Genomic DNA, 22798 nt, shown 5'->3' with positions numbered 1-22798 from the left:
ATTTACCACCTTATCGAGGATGTTTAAATGTACATGAAAAAAATATGACTCTGAAGGATATTACATAACAAATAGGTCCGGTAGTTTAAAACCAGCGCACTTTAAAATGAAAGTTGACCTGTTTTAATTACGTTTTTCAAAAATATCATTCGTTTTGAAATTACTGAATTTATTCCATAAGTAGTTTCCACACTGTATAACCTTTGTCTCGTACATTTAAAAATTCTTCTTCCTTCGAAAAATATGCAATTATAATTTAGAATTATCTACTATCATCATCAGCTCAAAAAGAATGAAAATCCTTGCCACCGGTGTAAACATACCGCGTGTTTGCGCGAAAATTTCTTGTTTCTTTACCATCACAATTTAATAAGAATTATGTTTTCAATGTTGTTAATATTTACGTACTTATTTTGATTTAACGTGGAAAATTCCTGTTGATTGCCTAATAATCTAAAAATAATATAATTTTGAATATTTACGTGAGTTATAAACAAACAAGGAAAGTGAATTGTATTTATTATTTCATTTAATTCCATGTCGTGAATATAGCAACAACAGAAATAATCAACGAAATTTGTTTAAACAATTAAAAATGAAATTTATATTTGAAAGGGAATAATATTAGTGCTCAAATGTGGTAGTTATGTTAGAATTTATTATTACTGCAGATGACTGGATATCTGAGCTACTAAATAGTATTGAGAATAATAGTCGACGTAAGTATCGTAATACGAAATTGTAACGTTTTATCTATTATCGTAAGAAATAATTAGTAATAGCGAAAAATGGTATTACACAAAGTAGTAGGCTATTTATTTATTAGTATTTTTTATTTCTGTTACGCTTCTGTCACTACTGCAAAATGAAAGCTATACTCCATTCAGAGCAGAAAGTATTTCGTCAGACATTGAGATTTCAGCAAATTCAGATATTGCAACTTTGATAACATTAGAAATCACGACAAAAGATAAAAAAGTTCACCTTACATGACACTAGTTCGGTAAAGTATGTCATTATGGCATTCAAATGAATGACATAGTGATTGACATTATGTGCTCATAATAGATAGTATATTTTTTATTTTTAATGAACAATATTTTTTCAACATCAAATTTCTTTTTATTGCAATGAAAAAACATATGCAATAATTATGCAAAGATCAAATGTTAATGACAAATTGAACTGAAATTTTCACATATGTATTATATCCCAAGTGCAACATTTTTTATCGGAAAATTTTTTGCTAATAAACGAAAACATCCATAAATGAGGCCAAGAGACCAATTATTAGCAAATAAGAGGACGAGACGAAGTCGAGGGCTTTTATTTGATAATAATTGGTCTTCTGACCGAATAATTTATGGATATTTGAGTTTTCAGAATAAAAATCTCTATCAGAATTATTAAAAAAATATATGTAATCCCATTTGAAAAAAATATTTTGACAGTTTACCCTTGAAGCCCATGGGGCTATACTTGAATTTATTAGGCCATTTTGTAGCCTATTAACAACCATTTAATTTGGTGTACAGATAATTAAAATCTTCCGATAAATAACGGAGTTATGGACTCGTCTTCTTTTTTGGGGACACTGTATATAAATTAATTTTAAAAAAAACTGATTCCTATTTGGTATGTTAACATTCAGTACAGGTAAAAGTAAGAATTTCAGTAAGGTCAATTGGTATTTCTAAATGGTCGCTTTTGGAATAAGTTAGACCCCGCAAAAGGGGGCAACTCAAATATTTTAAACGACATCAAGGATCAAATGTTACTCCTATTTTTTTAAAGGTCATCATTTATCTCATATTTAAAGCAATTTTTAAATATCAGTAAGACTTGACACTCGTACTGTATAAAATTTTAAAAATTGTTTTTGGAACTGAATTTCCCAATTTATAATACATATGTATATTACTTTAAACAAATATATTACTTACCCTTGTATCTGCACCCATGCTTCCCAAGCAAGTGAACACATTAAGCACAGCACATTCAATAACCACAATAATTAACGAGAAATGTAACATTAAACCTCCTCAACATTGATGAATTAAATCGTACCACAGATACGCACTCACGCACAATGATTAAATAATAACTCCATGTTGAAATTAGTGTTGTGAGACATGCTTAAATCTTGCCATTGTAATGGTCCATGAAAACTAAATTACCAACTTATAAGATTCCCACCACCCAACGTATTGCACGAGCACCTCTTTTAAAACTGTCTGCTTCTCAGATAATATTGTATGACAGTTATTTTTCCGAATCGTGATTATTAGATCATTTTATAGTTGTATATCCATTATTCTCACCAATCAAGGTAAATACGATGCTTATCTGGGATAAATACCAAAATATGCTCAAATTTTACAAGCTGAGGCCTATTGTTCGCACGATATCGATGAAATTTCGCAACTACCCTTTGTCCCCCACAAAATGAAATTGCTTTTATGTAGGCTCATTAACACTTTGAATTCGGGTCAAATAAGACCGTGTTCTAATTGTTCTCATTAATGGCCCCATATTGTAATAACAGAAAGACGTGCACTTTTAGTTTTTGCCAAATTATACATTTTTTGTGGAATGATCCATTCCAACTGAAGCACTTAAGAATACTCTAACGAAATGAATTATGACGTCCCACATATTGCCATATCGAATCAATTCGAAATGAGGAACCAGTCGAGTTAAATAGGGCATAAAACCATTATACAATTCCTTAATGATACCTTTGATGCCGAGCACGTGACTCTTTTAGGGTCCCCTACATTTATCAAATCCTAAATTTCGTAACGCAATAATAAGAAAGTGCGAGGCCAGGTTCAAATTTCGTTGAAATGAGTCTCCTAAATAGACTGGATAATGATGTTGTAATGTTGTGGGAGTAACGAATAATTGTTGTTACATACCTTGAGAACTGTCGGACTGACTGTCACATTTGCATGTTCGGTCTCTTAAGACAAAATATTGTTTCATTAAAAACAGAATCACACTATGTATTAGCTCAGTTTTCATTGTAATGTAATTAATGATTTTAAAAAAATCCTGCACGCTCAGAATTAAATCGCATTAATGTAGCTGTCTCAGAGGAAATTCGTTATTATCATAATTCATAACTCATTTGCAAATAATTGCAATTTAAACGCACATTTCAGATCCTCGTGTATCGTGGTTGTATAATAATAAGACAATTTTCTCTTTATTATACAATTTTATGCGCTCTTATTTTTTATTAAATGCTTTCGTAGAAGGTAACCGCAGTTATCCACACACCGTGCAAATAACAATTTAAAATTAAATATCTCACATTTAATAAACAATTAAACAACACCCACTACGCCTGCAATAATTGGATATTAATTCAACAAGAATCTGAAACTGTTCTTGGTCATTATCATAATATAAATCTCAGTTTTGTCACTTGAGATTTACAAATATTTGCCTGGGTTGTATATATTTTATTTTTAATTAGTTGTTTAATAGAATTGTTGCTATTTGTCTAGTAAAATTTGCGTGACTGCATGATAAAAATTATAAACATGTAAAAGAGTCCAAACAGTATATTAAGAAGAGACCTTAACCCTATTAATTAGAACCAAACAGAAAATTCAGTTTGTCGAAAAAGAATTTTATCTCATCAAACCTCTCTCAGTCTTCAGAATACAGCAATAAAGTATTGTTATCTACAACCAAAATCTGGGTTAATTAGACGATTAATACAAAGGATTTTAGGTAAAATATAACGACTCATGTTACGTCATTTATTGAGCAAAAATTGCTGCAATGTAGATAATAAAGTGCTAAGGTATGGGCCAACTGGATGTGTACTCGTACTAAGTTGTGATGAAGCAACTAATTACGTTAAATTTACTTGAATGTTGATTTTTACAGGTAATTTGACAGAAACGCTGACCGGACTATTGCAACTGGTTACTTTATCTTAATATTATCACACTTTCTTTTAGATGTAGGTATTCTAAGAAAGGCGAACCATTTTGAATTGTATATGTTTCACTGCAAATTGAATTTTTTCAGTGAACCATAAAGATAAAAGAATTATTCATAAAAATGAAAATTTATAATATACGATTATACGATTTCAAAGAGAACACTTTCTTCACTACTTTCTATATTTTGACGGAGGATCCATCATCACAATCACAAATTAACACGAGTTTCCTTATGAAAAAATAAACCCAGATGGTTCCTTTCAACCATATATCAAACTACAACCATTGCTATTACCGTGAAATGTGAAGATTTAATTGAAAGATTAGAAATTTTATTTAATGAAATATACGAGTAATATGGAAATGTTTACTGTAAACAGAACATTTCTGTTCTTGATTGTTTATAGAATAAATTATTATTAAAACTTGCTGGTTCTATTAACGCAATTTAAAGAATCATCGAATGTTGTCCTTGCCAAATGATGGCAATAAATTAATAACATCCGATAGCACGAAATATTCTTATACACATACGGTAATGAAATTACCTAATCCGAAAATAGTTGCAAGATTGTACAAAATGTCCTTTGTATGCTACAAATTACTGTGTACCTCATTAAATAATTAATGTTTTCACTTCTTCACTATTGTATACAGATACTAGTACAATGTCCAATGCCAAAGTCTGCCTACTGTCTACTTAAAAAACAATTCATTTTTTCATTGCAAGTACATAAATATACAGGGTGACGAGCCTGACCAGGTAAAAATGCAACCCAAAATACACTTTATTCACCAAGGCCAGTTAAAGTTAACTGTGGGTTAAATTGCTTCGTTACTTTAGTTACCTATTGTTATAACAATGTTTTCGTATATTTTAATCTGTAGTTAAATTTAACTCACGTTGGTGAAACCAGATCTTAGAGACGTATCTTTCTGTTGAAAATTGACATTCATTAGGCTGACGTTAAAAGCTACCTATGTTTTATGCGAATTATGATAATGCCGGATAATGTAATAGAGATCGAGATTGCTTTGTGAATTGCCTTTTGGGTTGCATTTTTACCTGGTCAGGCTCGTCATCTTATGTGAATAAGCCTGTATAGTTTTACGATCATGTTCTGATGACAATAAAACATTTTTGAATCACAATCGACTTTTAAAGTTCCCCTTTTTTCACCGCTTCGGAGATTCTAAGAATTAGAACACCCGGAACGTATTATTGTCAGTCTATCTGTAATTTATTCTAAAACATAAACATAAATAAATTATAATTCTCAATGTTTCCTGCTACATATTTCTGTGTATGCATTATACCTACATACGGAATGAGATCCTATCTCAGAATATGTGCATTTTGTCCTTCTGAATTCAGGAAACATACATGGGAACTACATCGTCTTTCCATTCAGTTCACAGTAACTTTAACGTACTAAATTAATCTCTTCATTTACGAAAAATTTTTGTTTTTAAATACCCCAAATATGTAAATAATAAATTATATTTTACGTATTTATCGTTTCATTCTTCCATTGTAATTGTTCCTATGACCGTGTACCAACTTGCATTCCTTTATCTCTCCTTGCACGTCAGTGATTTTTTTGACAAGGTTACTGTTAACGCTCATTCTTAAGCGGAAATAGATGGAACAAAAAAAATATATATTTTTTTTTTTGTTCGACACTGTCAGAATTTGAGAATTTTCTCGTGTATGAACGGATTTTCAGAAATGTCACAACTTGTCAAAACAAAACGTCAAGGTAATTTTAAAAATTTCAAGCGATTTGGAGCCTTTAAGGGGCTCGTCGAACAAAAAAACATTGTATTCAACTCGTTCGTTTGTAAACTCGTTAAATAAACTACTATTTCGATCACCACAAATTAGGTACTATTACGATCATAAAATTTTGGACATCACACTTCTGTCACATTAAAAAAATTACTCTAAATCATGCTTTATTGAAACTGTCACATGAAAGATGAAATTGTTGTCAATTTGACACCGGTTTAAAATATATTTTTTTTAATATGCGAGTACATTTGGGTATTTGTTTTATATTTTTTATTAATTAAAACTTTTCTCGGTAAATCTGACATTCACATTTTCAAAATTGACACAATCAAAATTGAGGGTCGTTTTAGAATGTATGACAGCACGATGACATTAGTGTCCAAAATTTTTTGATCGCAATAGTACTTATAATCTGTTTCAAAATCAAAAATCCACCACCTGTTGAATTATGTTGGCAGAAAAAAAGAAATCCCCAGAAAATGTTTAATTTTTTTGGGTTGCCTCAACCTCCCGCTAAAATTTGACATTGAACTGTTGAGTTTATTTATGAAACACTAAATAATTATTATGTACAAAAAGGTTTTAGCTACCATATCATACTTTTTGAGTGAAATAATAAAATGAAAATAAAAAACACCATGAACTACGACCAAAACGACTGTCCAACAGTGTTCTTTGATAACCCCACTTTTTCTGACACTTGCAGACACACTAAAAACAAAAGTCGGCGACGTTGTCGGTTGTATTTTCGAGGTAGAATGCACTGTTGGTGGATTTTCGATTTTGAAACAGATTATATGTATTTGCTTCTTCAAAAATGTTCTTCTTCAAACTCGACTTTCTTTGGAATTGGTGTGTATGTCTTTTTTTTCCGTTCAGTTAGGCCTTATTACCGCGCGATCAACAATTATTTAGACCAAAGAAGGCGTTGAGATTTTCGACGTGTGTCCGGATGCCCTGGAATGATGGAAGTATTTCTGGTTGCATATACCTGTTTCAATTTAAATCTAGAAATTTTTGCAGAAACTCGATGCCAAACAGGCAACAGCGCTGTATGTCCAGTATCCATTATTAAAAACATCAAGGTCGCGGTCCCGGCGCTAGTGGGTTCGAATCCCACCGAAGGGGGAGGATTTTTTCGAAGGAAGGAAACTCCGCCGGGCCATGGATGTGTGTGTATGTCTAGTAGGGGCTGACGGTAGGGTGGTGGAAGGAAGAGCGACACTCTCCCGACACCACCGCGAGGTCAGCAGGGTTCAAATCCCAGGCCGGATGGCCTCCCATGGATGTTGTGTGTTGTGATATTCGTGTTGTGTCGTCCAGAAAAAGGAGAGGAGAGAGGGTGGGCGTAGGTAGCCGGGGAAAGTACCCCGGAGCCCCGCCGCACCACAAAGGAAAAAAGAAACCAAGCCGACCGTAAAAGGTACCTGATAGGCCTGTTAGGTGAAAGGGGAAAGGCAAAAAAAAAAAAAAAAACATCATTACGAATCAATGATGAATCTTTTATGTTCCAAAGTAAAAATAAAAACCATTTTTGCGTTAAAATTTTTCAGGCCCGGTTGTACAGGTCATTAATTCATTATAAATGATTGTCTCATCGTAGTGGCTGTGCGCTATGCTTTAGGTGCGCCGCTACGCCCACTAGTTGTTACAAACATTTATAATGACCCCGTATAAAGCTTAGTTAACATCGTGTCAACTAACAACGCGTCAAATCGGAAATCCGCCCATTTGATTGGCTGATTCAAATCCAATTTTAAATATCCCCCAATCAGATCGCTTGACATTATGTTAACTTTAACAAGAACTTGACATCGCTTTATACAACCGGGCCTCATAGTGACAGTCATAGCCACCCCTTATCTAAGTAATTATTGTTGATCGCACCGTATAATAACCTAAAAGATTACCTACTTCACATTCCTTTCTTAGCGCTTGATTGATTGATTACCTTTAACTTTATCAAATAAATAAGAAATTCTTCAGAAACAAGAAACTACCCTTTAATAAAACACAATACAGCTCTATTAAAATATGTATCATAAATGTTCCATAATTACTTTACAAAATATTTCAATATTGCAACTAGTTTCACAAAATTCGGTAAAATTAATTTTATCAATATACTTTTTTGATTTTTTGAGCAACAACGTAAAGTTCAGATTATCGTAAGGTAAAAAACGACCTCCGGAATGAGTATCGTCTTCTCAACGAAAAAACGTCCATTAGGAATCATTTTATAATAAAATATTATTCATTATTTACAGATTATTTTAAAATTTTTAACGAAGGGTCAAAACATATTATAAGTTGGGAATCCCTGATGCAAACTAATTATTTATTAAGCCTGTAATCTCGGAAGTGAAAAAAAAAACTCTACTGTGTCTTGTTTCTTCAAACCTTTCCTCGATTCTGTTAAATATACCTAACATGAGAATTGGTGTTTTTTTTTTGCTTCTCAGTTAGAGAAGTAGAGACTTGAGAGTGAAGACGACGTGTGTGTGATCGTTCTACGAGTTCTTTTAGTTTTGTTGGCATTTGGTGATAAATCTTTATTTCTGGGCAAAGCTCTCAAGATAAATTTTTAATTTTTTGGGGATTTTTGGTTTGGAAATATCAGAACCCCTGTTTAGATTTGGTCCCATTGGTCTGAGTTGTAGGGACAATTATCATCCAACAAGACTCGGAAGCTTATGAAGTTAAGAGTTTATTTTTTATTTTACTATGAGGTTGCGAGTCGACTCTTCGATTTTTACTAGCGGGTGGAATTAGTCTCGACCGCCATCGCAAACACTTTCTGCTCCGCTTGGTTATCGCCGCAAAAACTTTACGATAATGTTGCCGTCTAATTACTTATTTTTGTTCCATTTTAGGTTTATTTTTCTCTCACTCACTCACTCCATCTACTTACTAATCTTTTCATTCTAAAATTTCACTTCAATGTTTTTTTGGTGTAACTTAACACGATCCCCATTGATTGAAGTGGTTGACAGGTAACCCAATTCCGTCAGAAAATCACAAAATACGTGGGGATCAGGATGTCAAATTTTTGAAAGCTGATTAAAGTCTACTCAGCATCTACTGCAGGTGGCATCTTCATATGAACTTAAATGCCAAATCGTCGGCTACACTAGCAAAGCACGTAACTCCACATTTTAGTGAAAATGATTTGTTTGCCCCATTTAATTAATCAGAAGGTAAAATGTATAGGTTTTTTCTGTTTAAACATTCATTTTAATTAGAAATATTAAAGAATTAAAAAAAAATCACAAAATGCAATTTTGTTTCTGGTACAGTTTATTGTTGCTCCTGTAAGATTTTGCATTTTGGAGTTACGTGCTTTGCTAGTGTAGACGACGAAATGGCTAAATGCCAAATTATATGCAAATTCCAAATGCCTAAATGCCTAAATGTCAAATTCCTAAATCTCAAATGCCTAAATGCCAAATGCCTAAACCTAAATACAAAAAGCCAAAAAATCCAAATGCCAAAAGGAAAGAACTACTGGGACTGAGCTGGGGTCCCTGGAGTCAGCAGTCACGAAGGTTCAAATAGAATCCATCCAATAAGCAGATCAAAAATCAGGGCAGCAATGGGACTGGTGAAAGGACACTGTCGTCTCACCTCAACGTGATTGGAATGACAAAAGATCTCTTGTAGGCCATGCGATGAAGAGGATAAAACTCCCTATCATATTCTGTAAAACAACCCGACCTGGATGGAAGAAGGCACCTGTGCTTCACTGCTTCGTTCCGAGAGGTTGATGAAACAGTGAACGCGCAAGCACAGCGGTGATGAATCTACGACATTTGAGCGCGCGACAAATGAGCGCGCGACAAAAGAGAGCCGCAATATGAGCGCAGCGACAAAAGAGCGCCACGACAAAAGAGCGCCGCGACAAAAGAGCGCCGCGACAAAATAGCGTGAGACAAATAAACACTGTGACAAGACTGGAATTTTCGCGTTTTTTCTGGCTAGACAGCCTCAGGGCGTCCTCCTAGATCGTGTCCCACCATTCAAACCTTGTGCAAATGCCTTTTTTTTCTCTCTTGTTGTGTTTCAAGGTCGCGTCAAGGTCGCGCCAAGTCTTAGTATAACTAAAGGGTAAGGAAAATTTTCATTTGCACAAGGTTTGACTTCTTCAAAACCTTCAATATGAAAATTAATTATTGCCTTAAGAAAGGCAAAGGCAAAGGCAACCTGTATTTACCTTCTTTTGTGGTCACGCTCTTTTGTCGCCGCGCTCTTATGTCGTCGCGCTCTTATGTCGCCGCGCTCTTATGTCGCCGCGCTCTTATGTCGCACGCTCTTTTGTCGCGCGCTCTTTTTGCGGCGCGCTTTTGTCGCGATACCAGCGGTGATGTCTAGACTGTCTAAGCTAGGAAACGTATTCGAATTTTCGAATAGCTGACAATGAAAAATTCGACTAGATGTAGATTCTAATATTCGAATAGTCGAATATTCCAATACATATTTATTCGAATAGTTATTCTATTTTCGAATTACAATTGGAATATTCGAATTACACAGTAGAGAGTTTTCGCGTTACGTTTTTCAGATAGCCGTGTACGCTAACGCCGGTGTTGCTAGGCAATAGCGTAACCGATTCATTATTACAATAAGCGATTACAGTAATTGCTCGCGAATAGCGTACCGGTTATTTTAACGGAACGTAATGCGAAAACTCTCTAATATTAGAATAGTTGTTCGAATATTCAAATTAGGTACATACTATTCGAATAAATATTCAAGCGACTATTCGACTACGAAAATCCAAGAAAGTGTCAGCCTTAAAGCCGCAACTTACTCATATGTATGGTTATTAGAAATAAAATTATTATCTACTAGCTGACCCGCAGACGTTGTCTTGTCCATTCAATACCTAAATTTGTTTGTGACCATTTTGTGAAAAGCTATTGGAAATGTGTAAACAAAGTAAAAATGAGGAATTTTACATGGGAGATGAATTGTATCGGCAGTAGGTATTCTGCACTACTGAAATGCTGTACATGTGTGCAGGGGCGCACTCAGAAATTACGTTTTGGGGGGGCTTCATGTAAAAATACCTAAGATGGATACATTTATTGTAAAAACTTAGAGATGCAAAATATGGAAAAAGATACAGGCGTTTAAAAAAAACGGTCCACGGTATAACTTTGCTATTGATGATCCAAATGAAAAAAAATATTCAGGAAAGGAAATGGCTGTAAAAATACTACAAACTGGAGTGAGCATATAATTTTTATACCATTTACCCATTTATGGACAATGGGCAATTTTTATTTTTCAAATGGTAACCTTTGATTTTTTTTTTGTTCGACACTCAGAATTTGTGAATTTTCTCCTGTGTGAACGGATTTTGATAAATGTCACAATTTGTCAAAACGAAACGTCAAGCTAATTTTAGAGATTTTAAGCTATTTGGAGCCTTTAAGGGGCTCGTCGAACAAAAAAACCTTGTATTCAACTCGTTCGAGTGTAAATTGGGCTTTTTTTGGCATGAGTGGGCCAGTTTAAAACGCGAGTGAAATAAACTACATACTATTATTGGTTGTTAGATTTTTTTCTGATTGTAATGGCATAAACAAACTATACCCTTTGATGACAAAATTTCCGAGAAAAAAAGGAACATTAGATTTATGCTTATTTCATAAACTAAAATTTGTTGGTAGTGTGCTGAACTTCACCTAAATGTCAATTTTACGCACGTTTCATATTGCAAATTTTATTTATTTTTTAAACTGACCCACTCATGTCAAAAAAAGCCCAATTTACATACGAACTCGTTAAATAAACTACTATTAATAATTCATAAAAATTCTTGAATAATGGAGATCGGTTAACTTGATTCTTTTATTAATGACAATAAAAATTATTTTTGTGCAACATATTTTCCTTTTTTTCTCGGACATTTTGTTAAATTTTAAAATATTTTGTTATAAAATATGTACCTATATTTAAACGTGGGTGCGCCCCTGCATGTGTGATGTGCCTGGAATGTGATCGAGTTGGAACCATGCGGTTTTGTTCCAGAATTTAAGTCAGAATTTCATGTCCAAACAAATGATTTATTTTCTTCCATTAAATTTGAAATCACAATGAATCTCAAACAGTTTTATTGGGTGATTCAAAATGATTCTGAATAAGTATTGCAACTATGTACGAAAATGTATTTGGCAACTGTGTGAATGGGATAGAGTTGACATTTGTATGACATTTCATAAGCGTGGATTGATTTGACAACTTTCAAAATAGCGCGACTATGAACTGTCAAAGAAATGTCAACTCTATCCTACCCACACAGTTGCCACCAAGGAGGTTAAAGTAAGAGGAGGGAAAGCGCCCTATGCTGGTCCTTGAACGGCCCACCGGGTATCGCATCGCTTTGGCGCCAGTGGCGTTCCTTTAACCCCCCCAACAAGGTGTTAAGCGTTTTTATGTTACAACAAATGCTCCAGTGCGCCCCGTCATGTACTTATAGTTTTTTCTGAATTATAAATTTACTTCTTTTGTTTTTGTTAATTTTTTTCATGTACTTTATGTTACAAATTACAATAAATGCATCTGTGCGCCCCGTCTTTTATACGCCACTGGTACCATCCCCACCAACCACCCTTGTTTAGCAACCTTTTATGGCTCTGCACGATTTGGCGGGTGGCATCACTTTTTCAAACTGGCTTTCTCTCATCTTACTTTAACCTCCTTGGTTGCCACATAAATTTTCGTACATAGTTGCCAGATTTATCCACAATTATTTTGAATCACCCAATAGGTATTTACATTTCGATTTCGATTGCAAGATCGATGTTCAAGTAAACAATCCGATTGGTTTGATTCCCAATTTCACAATCAGCTGTCAAATGACATTTGTGCATGTAGGCCGTTAGGCAAATAAATTGGAATAGAAATAAAACAACTAATACTACGTACATTATTAAAGAGCTTATATTAATAACATAATTACATAAACATTTTTGTTTTATAATATAAAAATTTCCGATAATATTGCGGAATCTGGAAAAGTGCCCCGAATGCTTGCAGCGTTTCCACGTTGAATGGCAAGGGAAATCCTCTCGAAAAGGAATTTCTTTGATTTTGAATCGCCTGATTCCGCGATAAGTCGGTTTCCGATGACATTAATGAAATCGATGGCTTCTTTACACCAAGGGCCTAAGGTTTCAAATGCTAAACCTTTAAACACGTAGTTTGACGAAATGATTGAACTATATTTGCTATGTTTGCGTTTGCAAGCCATTTCAGCGGCAAAACCTGAGACTTCAGATGATTTCAATACGTAACTGTCTGCAAGTGTATCTACAACAGTAACGTCCCAAACCAAAGGTTGACCTTTAATCCACGGTACTAAAGTCATCCCATCTGGGCGTTTTCCGTCATCCCGAGACAGTCCGTTTGGTTCTAAAATTGAATTCACATGAATTGAAGTTAAAGACCGATTGATAATGGAATTAATTTCAGTGTGTCTTGAAAATCTACCACTGCTTTTGAAACAACTTAGACCGTGGGTACCAATTTCGTCAACTTTCGCATTGCACTTGCAAATATGAGGTGTACAAAGATTACAACCCAATCTTAAACCAATACAAACTTGGAAGGAAGTGTTATCTAAAAGAGTACCAATATTAGGAGAAGGTATTGCATGTAACCAAGATCCTGATTCTCTGCATTGCAAAGCTTTAAAACGAGCCAAGTCTCTAGGTGAATTAAAGATTAAGTCATTGGCAATTATTCCTTTGATATTAATATTATCCCAATTCTTCTGAAATTGTGGAATTGTTGGTATTTCGTTCTCATTTGCTGCACCCCAGACTGCTAAAGCTTCATCATAATGGTGAATATTAAGCTCATTATCCTTTGAGTTTAGTAATAAAGAAACAAGCTTTTTAACCCCATTAATTGAAGATAGGAAAGCAGGGAGGCAAATATCGGAAATGCGACGAATTCCCAGACCACCAAATCTAATCGGTAAAGTGGACTGACGCCATTGTAAATCAGTTAAACGTAAATTAAGTATTCTCTCTAAACAATACTTTAAAGAAGAATGAATTGAATTAACATAATTAGAAAATTTCCAAAATGGAGTTGTTCTTAATAAAAAATTAAATTTTGGTATGAAAAGACAGTTTTTGATTAAAGTATAAGCCACGTTGGACAGATCGCGAAATAACACAAAAGTAAAAGCAAATGTAATTTTATTTTAATTTACTGGATTGAGTTTTTCCAGATTATTCTTCAAATCTTCCAGATTTTTTTCAACAATAATACAGGGTTATTCTAAATGATTGTAGTCGAAGTAGGCCATGCCCGTGTTATTACATATTTGCCGCTTTCATGTGAACTATCAGTTTTGCCGCTGTCACTGTCCTTTTTTAGATGAAAAGTGCGGTGTTGAGAATTTTATTTATTTTGGTTAAATTACCGATTGAATTTAGAAATATTGAGTTGTTTTGCACCCAATTTAACTCCCGTGTATACTCACTTATTCACATCATTTTGATGTTTTTTTATGCGGAGCGGCAACCATAAATTTTACATTCCGTTTTCACGCCTACTTCGACTACAATCATTTAGAATAACCCGTACAATGAGCGGCTAATTTTTTCCAACAAAATGTGTCATTTAAGACATGAGTAGCTTTTGCAATGAAAATTACACGAGTCGGCAAAGGAGACGAGTGTAATTTTCCAAAAGCCTTAGTATGTATGTATGTTATTAAGTAGTCATTAAGAAATCAGGTAAAAATGTTTAAAAAAATCAATCTTCTTTTTTGTAGAAGATATGGACCTATTCGTTACACTAAATGTGGCAACATTTAAAAACATTCTATGCATTCCAATAGTCTGCAAATATTTCATTTTTGTTGTATCCTTGGAAATGAGAGGGAAAAATCAAAGCCGTGTTGCCGTACGCTATTTGAGGTAAAACGAACATAAAATTACTACTTGGAAATGCTGGAAATACTTAATGAAGAAAATAATTGCAAACCTGATCACAATCGTTCAAAATTAATAGACCGCTGCCTAGTAAAAGACAAATAGTCAAAATCTTTTTTATTAAAAATAATGAGATCAAAGCTGCCCCCCATATCTTCAAATCTAAGAGGTATAGAATTTTTTAATTATTTTTCTCGTTATTTTCTAACATGAATTGACATTGCCTCGTTGAGTTGTTCCGCGAATTTTAGGGCACCCAGTATACAGAGGTTAGGGAATGGTCTCCCAAGAATTTCAGGGTGAGTTTATCAGGGAAAATGTGGTCGAAAACTTTATACCGTTTTTGGTTAAATTAAACCGTTTTCTGAAAATAAAATGGTGCAAAAGCTCCCAAACAGTGGGGCACCATTTAAAATTTTTATCTTTGAGAAAACCGTTCATGTAGGGAAAAAATGGTATTAAGGTTTTCGACCATATTTTCCTTCAGAAACTCACCCTGACATTCTTGGGAGACCATTCCCTAACACCCTGTATAGATTAGGATGGAAAATGGTTGGAAGATTTTTTTGTAAAATTAGCCAGTTTTTTGGAATGTTTTTGCTGTTTTGTGCACAAGTTCGAGCAATTTCTATCACATGACCATTGTCTACGCTGCACAGCACCATGAAAAAATGGTGCACAGAATAACAGTTTAAATAATTAAATCATTTCAAAGGTATTGTAACCTTCTACATTTTTCATTAAGGCCACACATAAACCAACAAAGAATAACAAAAAATGTTTTTACAAGTTTTATTATCAAAACCTTTACTTTTCAATAACACAAAATAACAAACACAATCATTGATATATTGATTTCAAAAATCTCATAAATATTACTCCCATCAGTCTCTAAAAGTTACATTTTTTATACATAACTGATTAATAAGAAGTCCCAACTGAGTAGCTACTTACTTACCTACTATAAGTATATAAGTAAGTATAATTTATATAAATATAAACTTTACTGATTATGTAAATTTTGTGAATGTATCTGTACAAAATGTGATGGTAATGTATGTGTCGAAACTGGAATTACTTGTGATGTATCTAACATCAATGACTGACACATCAATAAAGGTTCAGACATATCACTGACTACAAATTGAGTATACTGCTGTAGATGTGAAGGTAATTCGAGTTTAATCGTTTCCATTCCCTGAATAGGCAAATTTTGGACCAGTTGTATTGTCTGTTGCTGCATACTGGGCAACTGTATGTTTTCGTGGATTATTGGAGTTTGGTGATTTTCCAGAGACTTGTTCTCGAGATCTTGCAACAAATTTGTTTGGAATAACTGAGTTTGGTCTTTGCTTTCATTGTTAATTTGTTTATTATGTTCAGTTGGCTGTGGATTTGGGTTCACGACTTTGGGCGAGGCGTTAAGTCCCTTTTGTACCATCTCTGCCACCAGCTGCGGTAACCTATCATTTGGCTGAATTACAGGTTTCGGAAGTTCAGGTTGGGGATCACACACATGTACAAAAAATGCAAAAGGTTTAGATGTATCGACTTGATGCAAGTGGGTGAAGTTTATCTGAAAAACAAATATGATAACCATTATTTACAAAAGTATTTACAGCACTTACTTTGACCACCACATTTAATCCCAGTCTAATGTGTTTATTTTTTCTCCTTGTAAATGGATTATCAGTCAAAACTTTAATATCTAATGTGCCTTTACACCTTCTCGCATCAAAGAGGAGCTCTTTTTGAACCACTTTCCCGCCTTGTGTCCAGCATTGATATTGTTTTCTAAACCTTATTTTCGGACCTGTGTTTGATATCTTTTTCGCCCAAACAGTATTAGTAACTTCCGAGAACAAATCGACCCAATCGTCGCACAGTTCGTTGAAATCTTCACTGTTTCGTTGGATTTGAGTACGGAATTTTATTTCGAAAAACTTGTCATCGGTCCACTTTACGTCTATTATCTCGTATTTTCTGTCAATGCTGCCTAAAATATTGTTAAATTCTGATTTCGCTCTTTCTTCGGCGGCCATTTTGACAACTGAGGCGACAAAATATTGACCGGTGCTTTGTGCCAACGATGCACAAATATAACCCCTATGAAAGGTTGCATAATGACTATTATTGAATATTTGAACCGGAAGAAAGAAAGAATTGATGCCTTTGTTTGAACCAGGCAATAATTTTAAAGGTGATTGCATCTGACATTTGCTATTTTTTATTTAGATCTATGTAATTTAATTGCACATAAATGCAGCCCGCCAAACTGCATAATATTTGTTACTATCGGGCGTTCAAATGAAATCCTGGGCTGAGTAGGCGTTGGAAACATTAAACCGTTTAGAACAGTGTAAAGTTTGAATTTCCCTCCGTTTGACACGAATGACATTTATTTATGTTTAATCAGGACATAATTGAACATGTTTGTTTTCAGCAAAGGGTGCCCTTAGATATTTGCTTCGAGAATAGGAATCGTTACGTTATTCTATGTATTTTTGATGTAAAATATTGCAAAGAAAGAAAAAAAAACTTGGCTCTAAATTTTAGGTTAGTTGTCAACATGCTCCAATTAATCTACGCTTTAAAAAAGGACAACAATTGAACAATTGACGGTTTCCAACGCCTTCCCAGCCCAGGATTTCATTTGAGCGGGAAATTGGAAACTGATATACCTACCTATATAATTTGTTAAAATTTAACATATTTATTTATAAACTGAGATACCGATACCCTCAAATAATTCTAACCTATTTCCAAAAAACCATTTTCAAACTGACAAAAATGAAAAAAAAAAAACGTTTTTTTTTGACATTTTCCGTTTTTTTTTTTTAAATTCAGCTGTAGCAGAAACATGAAATACTAAGAGTATTTTAGACTTCGAGCTTCAAAAAAATTTATATTTTTACAATCCAATATCAATATAACGAGGATGGCAACTTGCTTAAAATTTTTATTTTCAATCATTGAACACTGAACAACAACTTTCCGACCATGTAAATAACACTATTTCAAATGTTCGCGCATTTTTGAGTACTTTTGCGTTCGAATGGAAATGTCATTTTACATTACGTAAATTATCTATATTTGAGGTTAAGCATTGTTTTTGTTCCTAAATTTTAGAAAGCTTCAATGAAAATTGCAACCGTACTTAAGAGCGTAATTGTTGGCGTACCAATAGGTATTACAATACTTGATTCCGTTGGTTATGTAGCTCGAGTGGATGGAATCTCCATGCAACCAGCGTTAAACCCTCATCAACACACGACAGATTATGTTTTTTTAAATCGATGGTCAGTGAAATCTTACGACATTAAGAGAGGCGATATCATTTCCCTGATCTCTCCAAAAGATCCAACACAGAAGATTATTAAAAGAGTAGTAGGAGTTCAAGGTTAGATATCCTATTTCATTTAAAGAAGATAAAGAGTTTTCTTGTAGGAGATATTGTGGCCACAATAAGTTACAAAAATCATATAATAAGAGTTCCTGAAGGGCACTGTTGGGTGGAGGGTGACCACACAGGTCACTCTATGGACTCAAACAATTTTGGTCCAGTGTCACTTGGTTTAGTTACTGCAAAAGCCTCCTGTATCGTTTGGCCCCCTTCTCGGTGGCAGTTTATCCCATCTTTCTTGCCAGATTCGCGTGTACCTCTTAATCTAAGTTCTAAATCCATATTATAGCTATTGTAATAGAAAATGCGTGCAATATCGTTAGTTAATCGTATAGAGTTTCAATTTATGGGAAATGTTGCCAGAAATGCCATAACTTTGGGAGATGTAGACAATGATGGCTGCAATGAATTGATAATTGGGAACACCAAAGGAGAAGTGGCAATTTTTAAGGTACAACACAGGATCAATTTGAGAAAAAAAAAATTTTTATTTATAAAATTTTGTAGGGTAGGGAGAGAATCCAAAAAATAATAGACCTTACTTTTGTCAGTTGTGTGGCTGTAGGTGATATATTCAATAAACAAAAGAACAGCTTGGTGATTGTCACAACAGATGGTTGGTGCTACATCTATGAAACTGTCGACAATCACTCTAAACAAACAGAAGAAACTGAAAAAACTGATGAAGAATTGAGCCAGGTGTGGCATTTTGTTAAATTTAATGTTTTTGTTGTGAAAGTCATTTATTTGTAGGTTGATGGTCAGGTACAGTCTGGAGAAAACTTGGAGCACAGTACAGAATCAAGTAAGAGTCAAACTGAGAAGGATGAAAATCAGCAACTAGTCTGTGTTCATATTCAGAGAATACCAGCAAATGCCAAGGTACATGAAACATAATGTCTTTCATAATATCAGAAAATTTTAAATAAGCCATAACATCTACAGCGTGTTTCACGAGTGATAATGAGCCTGACGGCAACCCACAATACTTACATTTACAAACTACTTGTATTTTTTTAATTTTTGAGAAATATTTGGAACAAAAAAATAAATAAACTGAGTCAGCCCCCATAACTATTAGGGTTCAGGTTCATATGGCAGCATTTATTTAAATATTACTGTTGTCAAAGAAGCCAATAATTAAACCAGCGCTGCCAACTGAACCATGATGGTTATGGTTTACTGGATATACAGGGTTATTCATGAGAGGGGTATTTCTGAATTTCTTTTTACCGCAACCCATTATACACATTGCAACAATATCTTGATTTCAAATTTTGAAAATAATTATAACTGAATCCACGATGGCTCTTAGTTCTGTCTCTTTGACGTTAAAGCAAAAAATTTTTGTCAATTCGAAAAATGTGTTTTTATAATAACGACGAAAAGACTGACATGCTCCTCATTTATGGAGAGTGTGGAAAGAATTTTGTCGGCGAGGCGGATGTTTAGAAGCCGATGGTAGACACTTCGAACACCTTTTACATTAACTTAATTTACTAATTTATTTGTTGAATTTTGATTAAATACAGGTTATCTGCCAATCTCACATTTCTCACAAATCTATCCAACTTACTTTGATTTCTAATTTAAAAGAAATAACACATTTGATTTAGTAGTTACTGCCATTGGTATTGTTGGTTGCGCCAAAATAAAAATTCAGAAGTACCCCTCTCATGAATAACCCTGTATAATCTGTTTCAAAATCAAAAATCCACCACCTGTTGAATTATGTTGGCAAAAAAAAATCCCTAGAAGAGGTTTACTTTTTTTGGTTTGGCTCAACCTCCCGCCAAAAATTGACATTGAACTGTTGAGTTTATTTACGTAACACAAAATAATTATTATGTACAAAAAGGTAGTAGCGACCATATCATACTTTTTGAGTGAAATAACAAAATGAAAATAAAAACACGATGAACTACGACCAAAACCACTGTCCAACAGTTTTCTTTCATAACCCCACTTTTTTCTGACACTTGCAGACACTAAAAACAAAAGTTGGCGACGTTGTCGGTTGTATTTTCGTGGTAGAATGCACTGTTGGTGGATTTTTGATTTTGAATCAGATTATACATATTATGATTTTTTCCGATAACACGGTACTTACTCATTCACTTTCAGCTTCTTACTTATTTTGAAAAAATTGAAGGGCTATTTTAATTTTGATCAACCTAACTATTTTGAGGAGGTGCGTGATATAAAAATGTTTACAAAAAAAAAAAAATAGTTAAACGCTGTTCAAAAATCAAAAAACCATTTTGGTGCAAATAACACACATTTTTCATGACATTTCCTATTACTTATCACAGTGACAGATAAGTCATTTGCACCACAATGGTTTTTTGATTTTTGAACAGCTTTTATACGTACTATTTTTTTTTATAGTTACTTTTGATTAACGTCCATGCTCATTTGATTTTTTTTGGTCAATTCTAATTTTTAAAAACACCCTCTATTTGAAAAAGTCAGGTTTAGTTTATAAAATATGAATATTTTGAGCTCCACGATATTCTAATTATCCATAAGCAAGGTGTTTTTTTCTTAATTTCACCTCAAAATAGGCGTTGAAGAGTCGATTGTGAACGCACCACTCGTCAGTCTGCAGAGTAAAAACACAAACAACGCAAAAAGTGACTCTTCAACGCCTACTTTGAGTTGAAATTTAAAAAAACATGATATAAAAAATAACAATCTAAAGCAATTGGAAAATAATTTCCCTCATCTGTTTTAATCTAATTGTTGTTAGCAAGATTTTAATTTAAATTATTATAGATTTCTTCTTTCCATGTATGTATTTGCATAATTATTTTTTTTAGAACATTGTACTGGGTGATATCGATGATGACGGAATGATTGAGATGATTTTGGGTTTAACTGACCGAGTAGTAAGGTCTTACAGGTGGATCAACGAACCTACCAAGTCTTCAATTGAAGCTAACATCAGTTACGACGCAGGCGAAGAAAGTAGATTTTTAAGGAAATCAAGTGGTTCACATTTTGATTGTTCGCTTGTAGATAATGTACAGTGTCGTGGCAAATTAATAGCTTTAAGCAAATGGGAATGTGCCAACCAGATCGGTTCCATAACACTGCATCACACAGGTGATGGAAAACCGTCACTACTAATAGCGCAACCTGGTGGCACTTTCATGAGAATAAAATGTCAGCCGGAGGAGATCAGCACGGGTCAAGAGAATTTAGAACACAGCAATTCGAGTAGGTAAGCAAGTTCAAAGTTGCTGTTGTAGATTTTTTTATGTTTAACTTGATAGCGCACCCAGCGATACGATACCGGGATCGGCTGTGGACTACCAGTTCTTGGGCATTTCTAGAATGAGAAATCAAAACATATCAACTGAAATTCTGGGTGACTTTAAAACAGGAACCTTGGAAGGCTCAAACGAAAGTGATAGAGGTTCTCTGAAAGATGGCGAGAGTAGCCAGGTCGTGAAAAGGTGTCCGTACGCAGTTGCCACGTTGGATGGTACAATAATGCTGGTTCAAGATGAAGTTATACTATGGTAGGTTGACTGTAAGTTCTTAAATGAGTAACTTATTTTGCATTCAGGGCTATCGCTGTCGACCATCAAATATTTGCCTTAACCAAGTTGGACGTTACCGGAAACGGGTCTGACGACATAGTTGTGTGTTCTTGGGATGGCCAAACTTACATTCTTGACCAGGACAAAAATTGTGTCAGATTTCATTTGGACGAACCTGTTCAAGCTTTTCACAGCGGACACTATAATCTGACGGTGAACGAGCAAGCAGTCACTTGTCTTGTCTACATCACGTTCAAAAATTCGGTTGGTAATGCACTTAGGAGAATTATTTCTTTTTCACTTTCTTATTTTAGGTTATATTGTACTATGACATACCTCTCACAGAACTGAAATGTAGAAAATACGAACCTGCGTTAGAATTATTGAGTGAGGTTTATGTAAAGGCTGGGAAAACAGAGGACGAGGCGATGGACATTGTCAAAAATTTAGATAAAAAAACCAGAAATTATTTGATTCAGCATCTGTTATACAACGTGAAGAAATCATAAATTGTACAATGTAGTTTTATGGGAAGATACAAATATGTATTTGAATGGAAATAAACTATTTTACAGAAAACGTTAAATCTAGTCATGTACCTTTTCGTTTACTTAATTTAGGCCTTAAATTAATTTCCTAACGATCACTGAACATTAGACAGATATTTTTTTTAACTAATCTAAAGATATGTACATGAATTATATAAAAATTATCAAATGATATTTCGATGAAGTATATTCCAGCTGCCCGTTTGGCACAATTAATTATTTTGACTAGTTAATATTAGGGCATTTCTTATTTATGATAAATTCGTAAAATTTATTGTATTGGTCAAAACTATGAGTCTACTCGTATGCTAATAATTTACAGCTTATCTTTTTTCCACCTATTAGTATGTACAGTTTCGTGATATGAAATTGCGTATATTCTATAGTTCTTTATTGCACATTATTTGTTATGAAAGTATTCATCATAGAAACAGATAAGTTATAAAGTGATGATTTTGGACGATTATTAAAATAGTGAAATTTTATTAGATAAATTCTTAAGAACAACTTTCAAAAACTTTAATTTTTCTTTAATAATAAACTTTTTTTTTTTATTTAACTAACTTTCAAGTAATAAGGATGTGTAATACATAATTAAAT

The 22798-nt window shown here is 33.9% G+C and overlaps 4 protein-coding genes across 6 annotated transcripts in view; 2 read left to right on the top strand and 2 right to left on the bottom strand.

Annotated features, from left to right (window-relative positions):
• LOC138134987 (uncharacterized) overlaps window positions 1-2226 on the bottom strand; it is a 32539-nt gene extending 30313 nt beyond the window's left edge. The window contains exon 1 of the mRNA XM_069053650.1: window positions 1944-2226. Coding sequence (XP_068909751.1) covers window positions 1944-2033 — 90 coding nt within the window. The 5' untranslated portion in view covers window positions 2034-2226. The remainder of the gene's footprint in view (window positions 1-1943) is intronic.
• Window positions 2227-14579: 12353 nt separating this feature from the next.
• On the top strand, window positions 14580-18432 carry LOC138126686 (mitochondrial inner membrane protease subunit 2). 3 transcript variants are annotated; one of them, XM_069042446.1, is made up of 3 exons: window positions 14580-14687; window positions 17832-18102; window positions 18150-18432. In XM_069042446.1, the coding sequence occupies exons 1-3, from the start codon at window positions 14595-14597 to the stop codon at window positions 18392-18394; spliced, it is 609 nt and encodes a 202-aa protein (XP_068898547.1). In that variant the 5' UTR covers window positions 14580-14594; the 3' UTR covers window positions 18395-18432. The 3 variants fall into 3 exon arrangements, with proteins under 3 accessions (XP_068898547.1, XP_068898558.1, XP_068898565.1); XM_069042457.1 differs by lacking the exon at window positions 14580-14687 and adding an exon at window positions 16761-16902; XM_069042464.1 differs by lacking the exon at window positions 14580-14687 and adding an exon at window positions 17648-17780.
• On the bottom strand, window positions 15481-16744 carry LOC138126660 (uncharacterized). The gene is made up of 2 exons (XM_069042433.1): window positions 16331-16744; window positions 15481-16278 (listed from the first exon to the last, which is right to left on the bottom strand). Exons 1-2 carry the CDS (start codon window positions 16742-16744, stop codon window positions 15706-15708), a joined length of 987 nt encoding a protein of 328 aa, XP_068898534.1. The 3' UTR covers window positions 15481-15705.
• Window positions 18270-22229, top strand: LOC138126648 (KICSTOR complex protein ITFG2-like). Its single transcript, XM_069042428.1, has 8 exons — window positions 18270-18556; window positions 18613-18804; window positions 18859-18987; window positions 20925-21072; window positions 21124-21328; window positions 21381-21629; window positions 21677-21914; window positions 21965-22229. Exons 1-8 carry the CDS (start codon window positions 18410-18412, stop codon window positions 22157-22159), a joined length of 1503 nt encoding a protein of 500 aa, XP_068898529.1. The 5' UTR covers window positions 18270-18409; the 3' UTR covers window positions 22160-22229.
• The last annotated feature ends 569 nt before the right edge of the window (window positions 22230-22798 follow it).

This window comes from Tenebrio molitor, chromosome 1 (assembly GCF_963966145.1).
Source record: "Tenebrio molitor chromosome 1, icTenMoli1.1, whole genome shotgun sequence".
NCBI classification, from domain to species: Eukaryota; Metazoa; Arthropoda; class Insecta; order Coleoptera; family Tenebrionidae; genus Tenebrio; species Tenebrio molitor.
The sequence above is the reverse complement of the archived record's forward strand: the minus strand, read 5'-3'. Positions and strand labels throughout refer to the sequence as shown.

Excerpts from the sequence above, each read along its gene's own strand:
- LOC138126660 (XM_069042433.1), bottom strand. The coding sequence starts at position 16,744 with ATGGCCGCCGAAGAAAGAGCGAAATCAGAATTTAACAATATTTTAGGC. Across the intron at positions 16,279-16,330 it reads GATTAAATGTGGTGGTCAAA|ATAAACTTCACCCACTTGCA; the intron begins GTAAGTGCTGTA and ends TTTGTTTTTCAG.
- LOC138126648 (XM_069042428.1), top strand. The coding sequence starts at position 18,410 with ATGCGTGCAATATCGTTAGTTAATCGTATAGAGTTTCAATTTATGGGA. Across the intron at positions 18,988-20,924 it reads GAATACCAGCAAATGCCAAG|AACATTGTACTGGGTGATAT; the intron begins GTACATGAAACA and ends TATTTTTTTTAG. Across the intron at positions 21,073-21,123 it reads TTACGACGCAGGCGAAGAAA|ATAATGTACAGTGTCGTGGC; the intron begins GTAGATTTTTAA and ends GTTCGCTTGTAG.
- LOC138126686 (XM_069042446.1), top strand. The coding sequence starts at position 14,595 with ATGCATTCCAATAGTCTGCAAATATTTCATTTTTGTTGTATCCTTGGA. Across the intron at positions 14,688-17,831 it reads GTTGCCGTACGCTATTTGAG|AAAGCTTCAATGAAAATTGC; the intron begins GTAAAACGAACA and ends CCTAAATTTTAG. Across the intron at positions 18,103-18,149 it reads AAGAGTAGTAGGAGTTCAAG|GAGATATTGTGGCCACAATA; the intron begins GTTAGATATCCT and ends GTTTTCTTGTAG.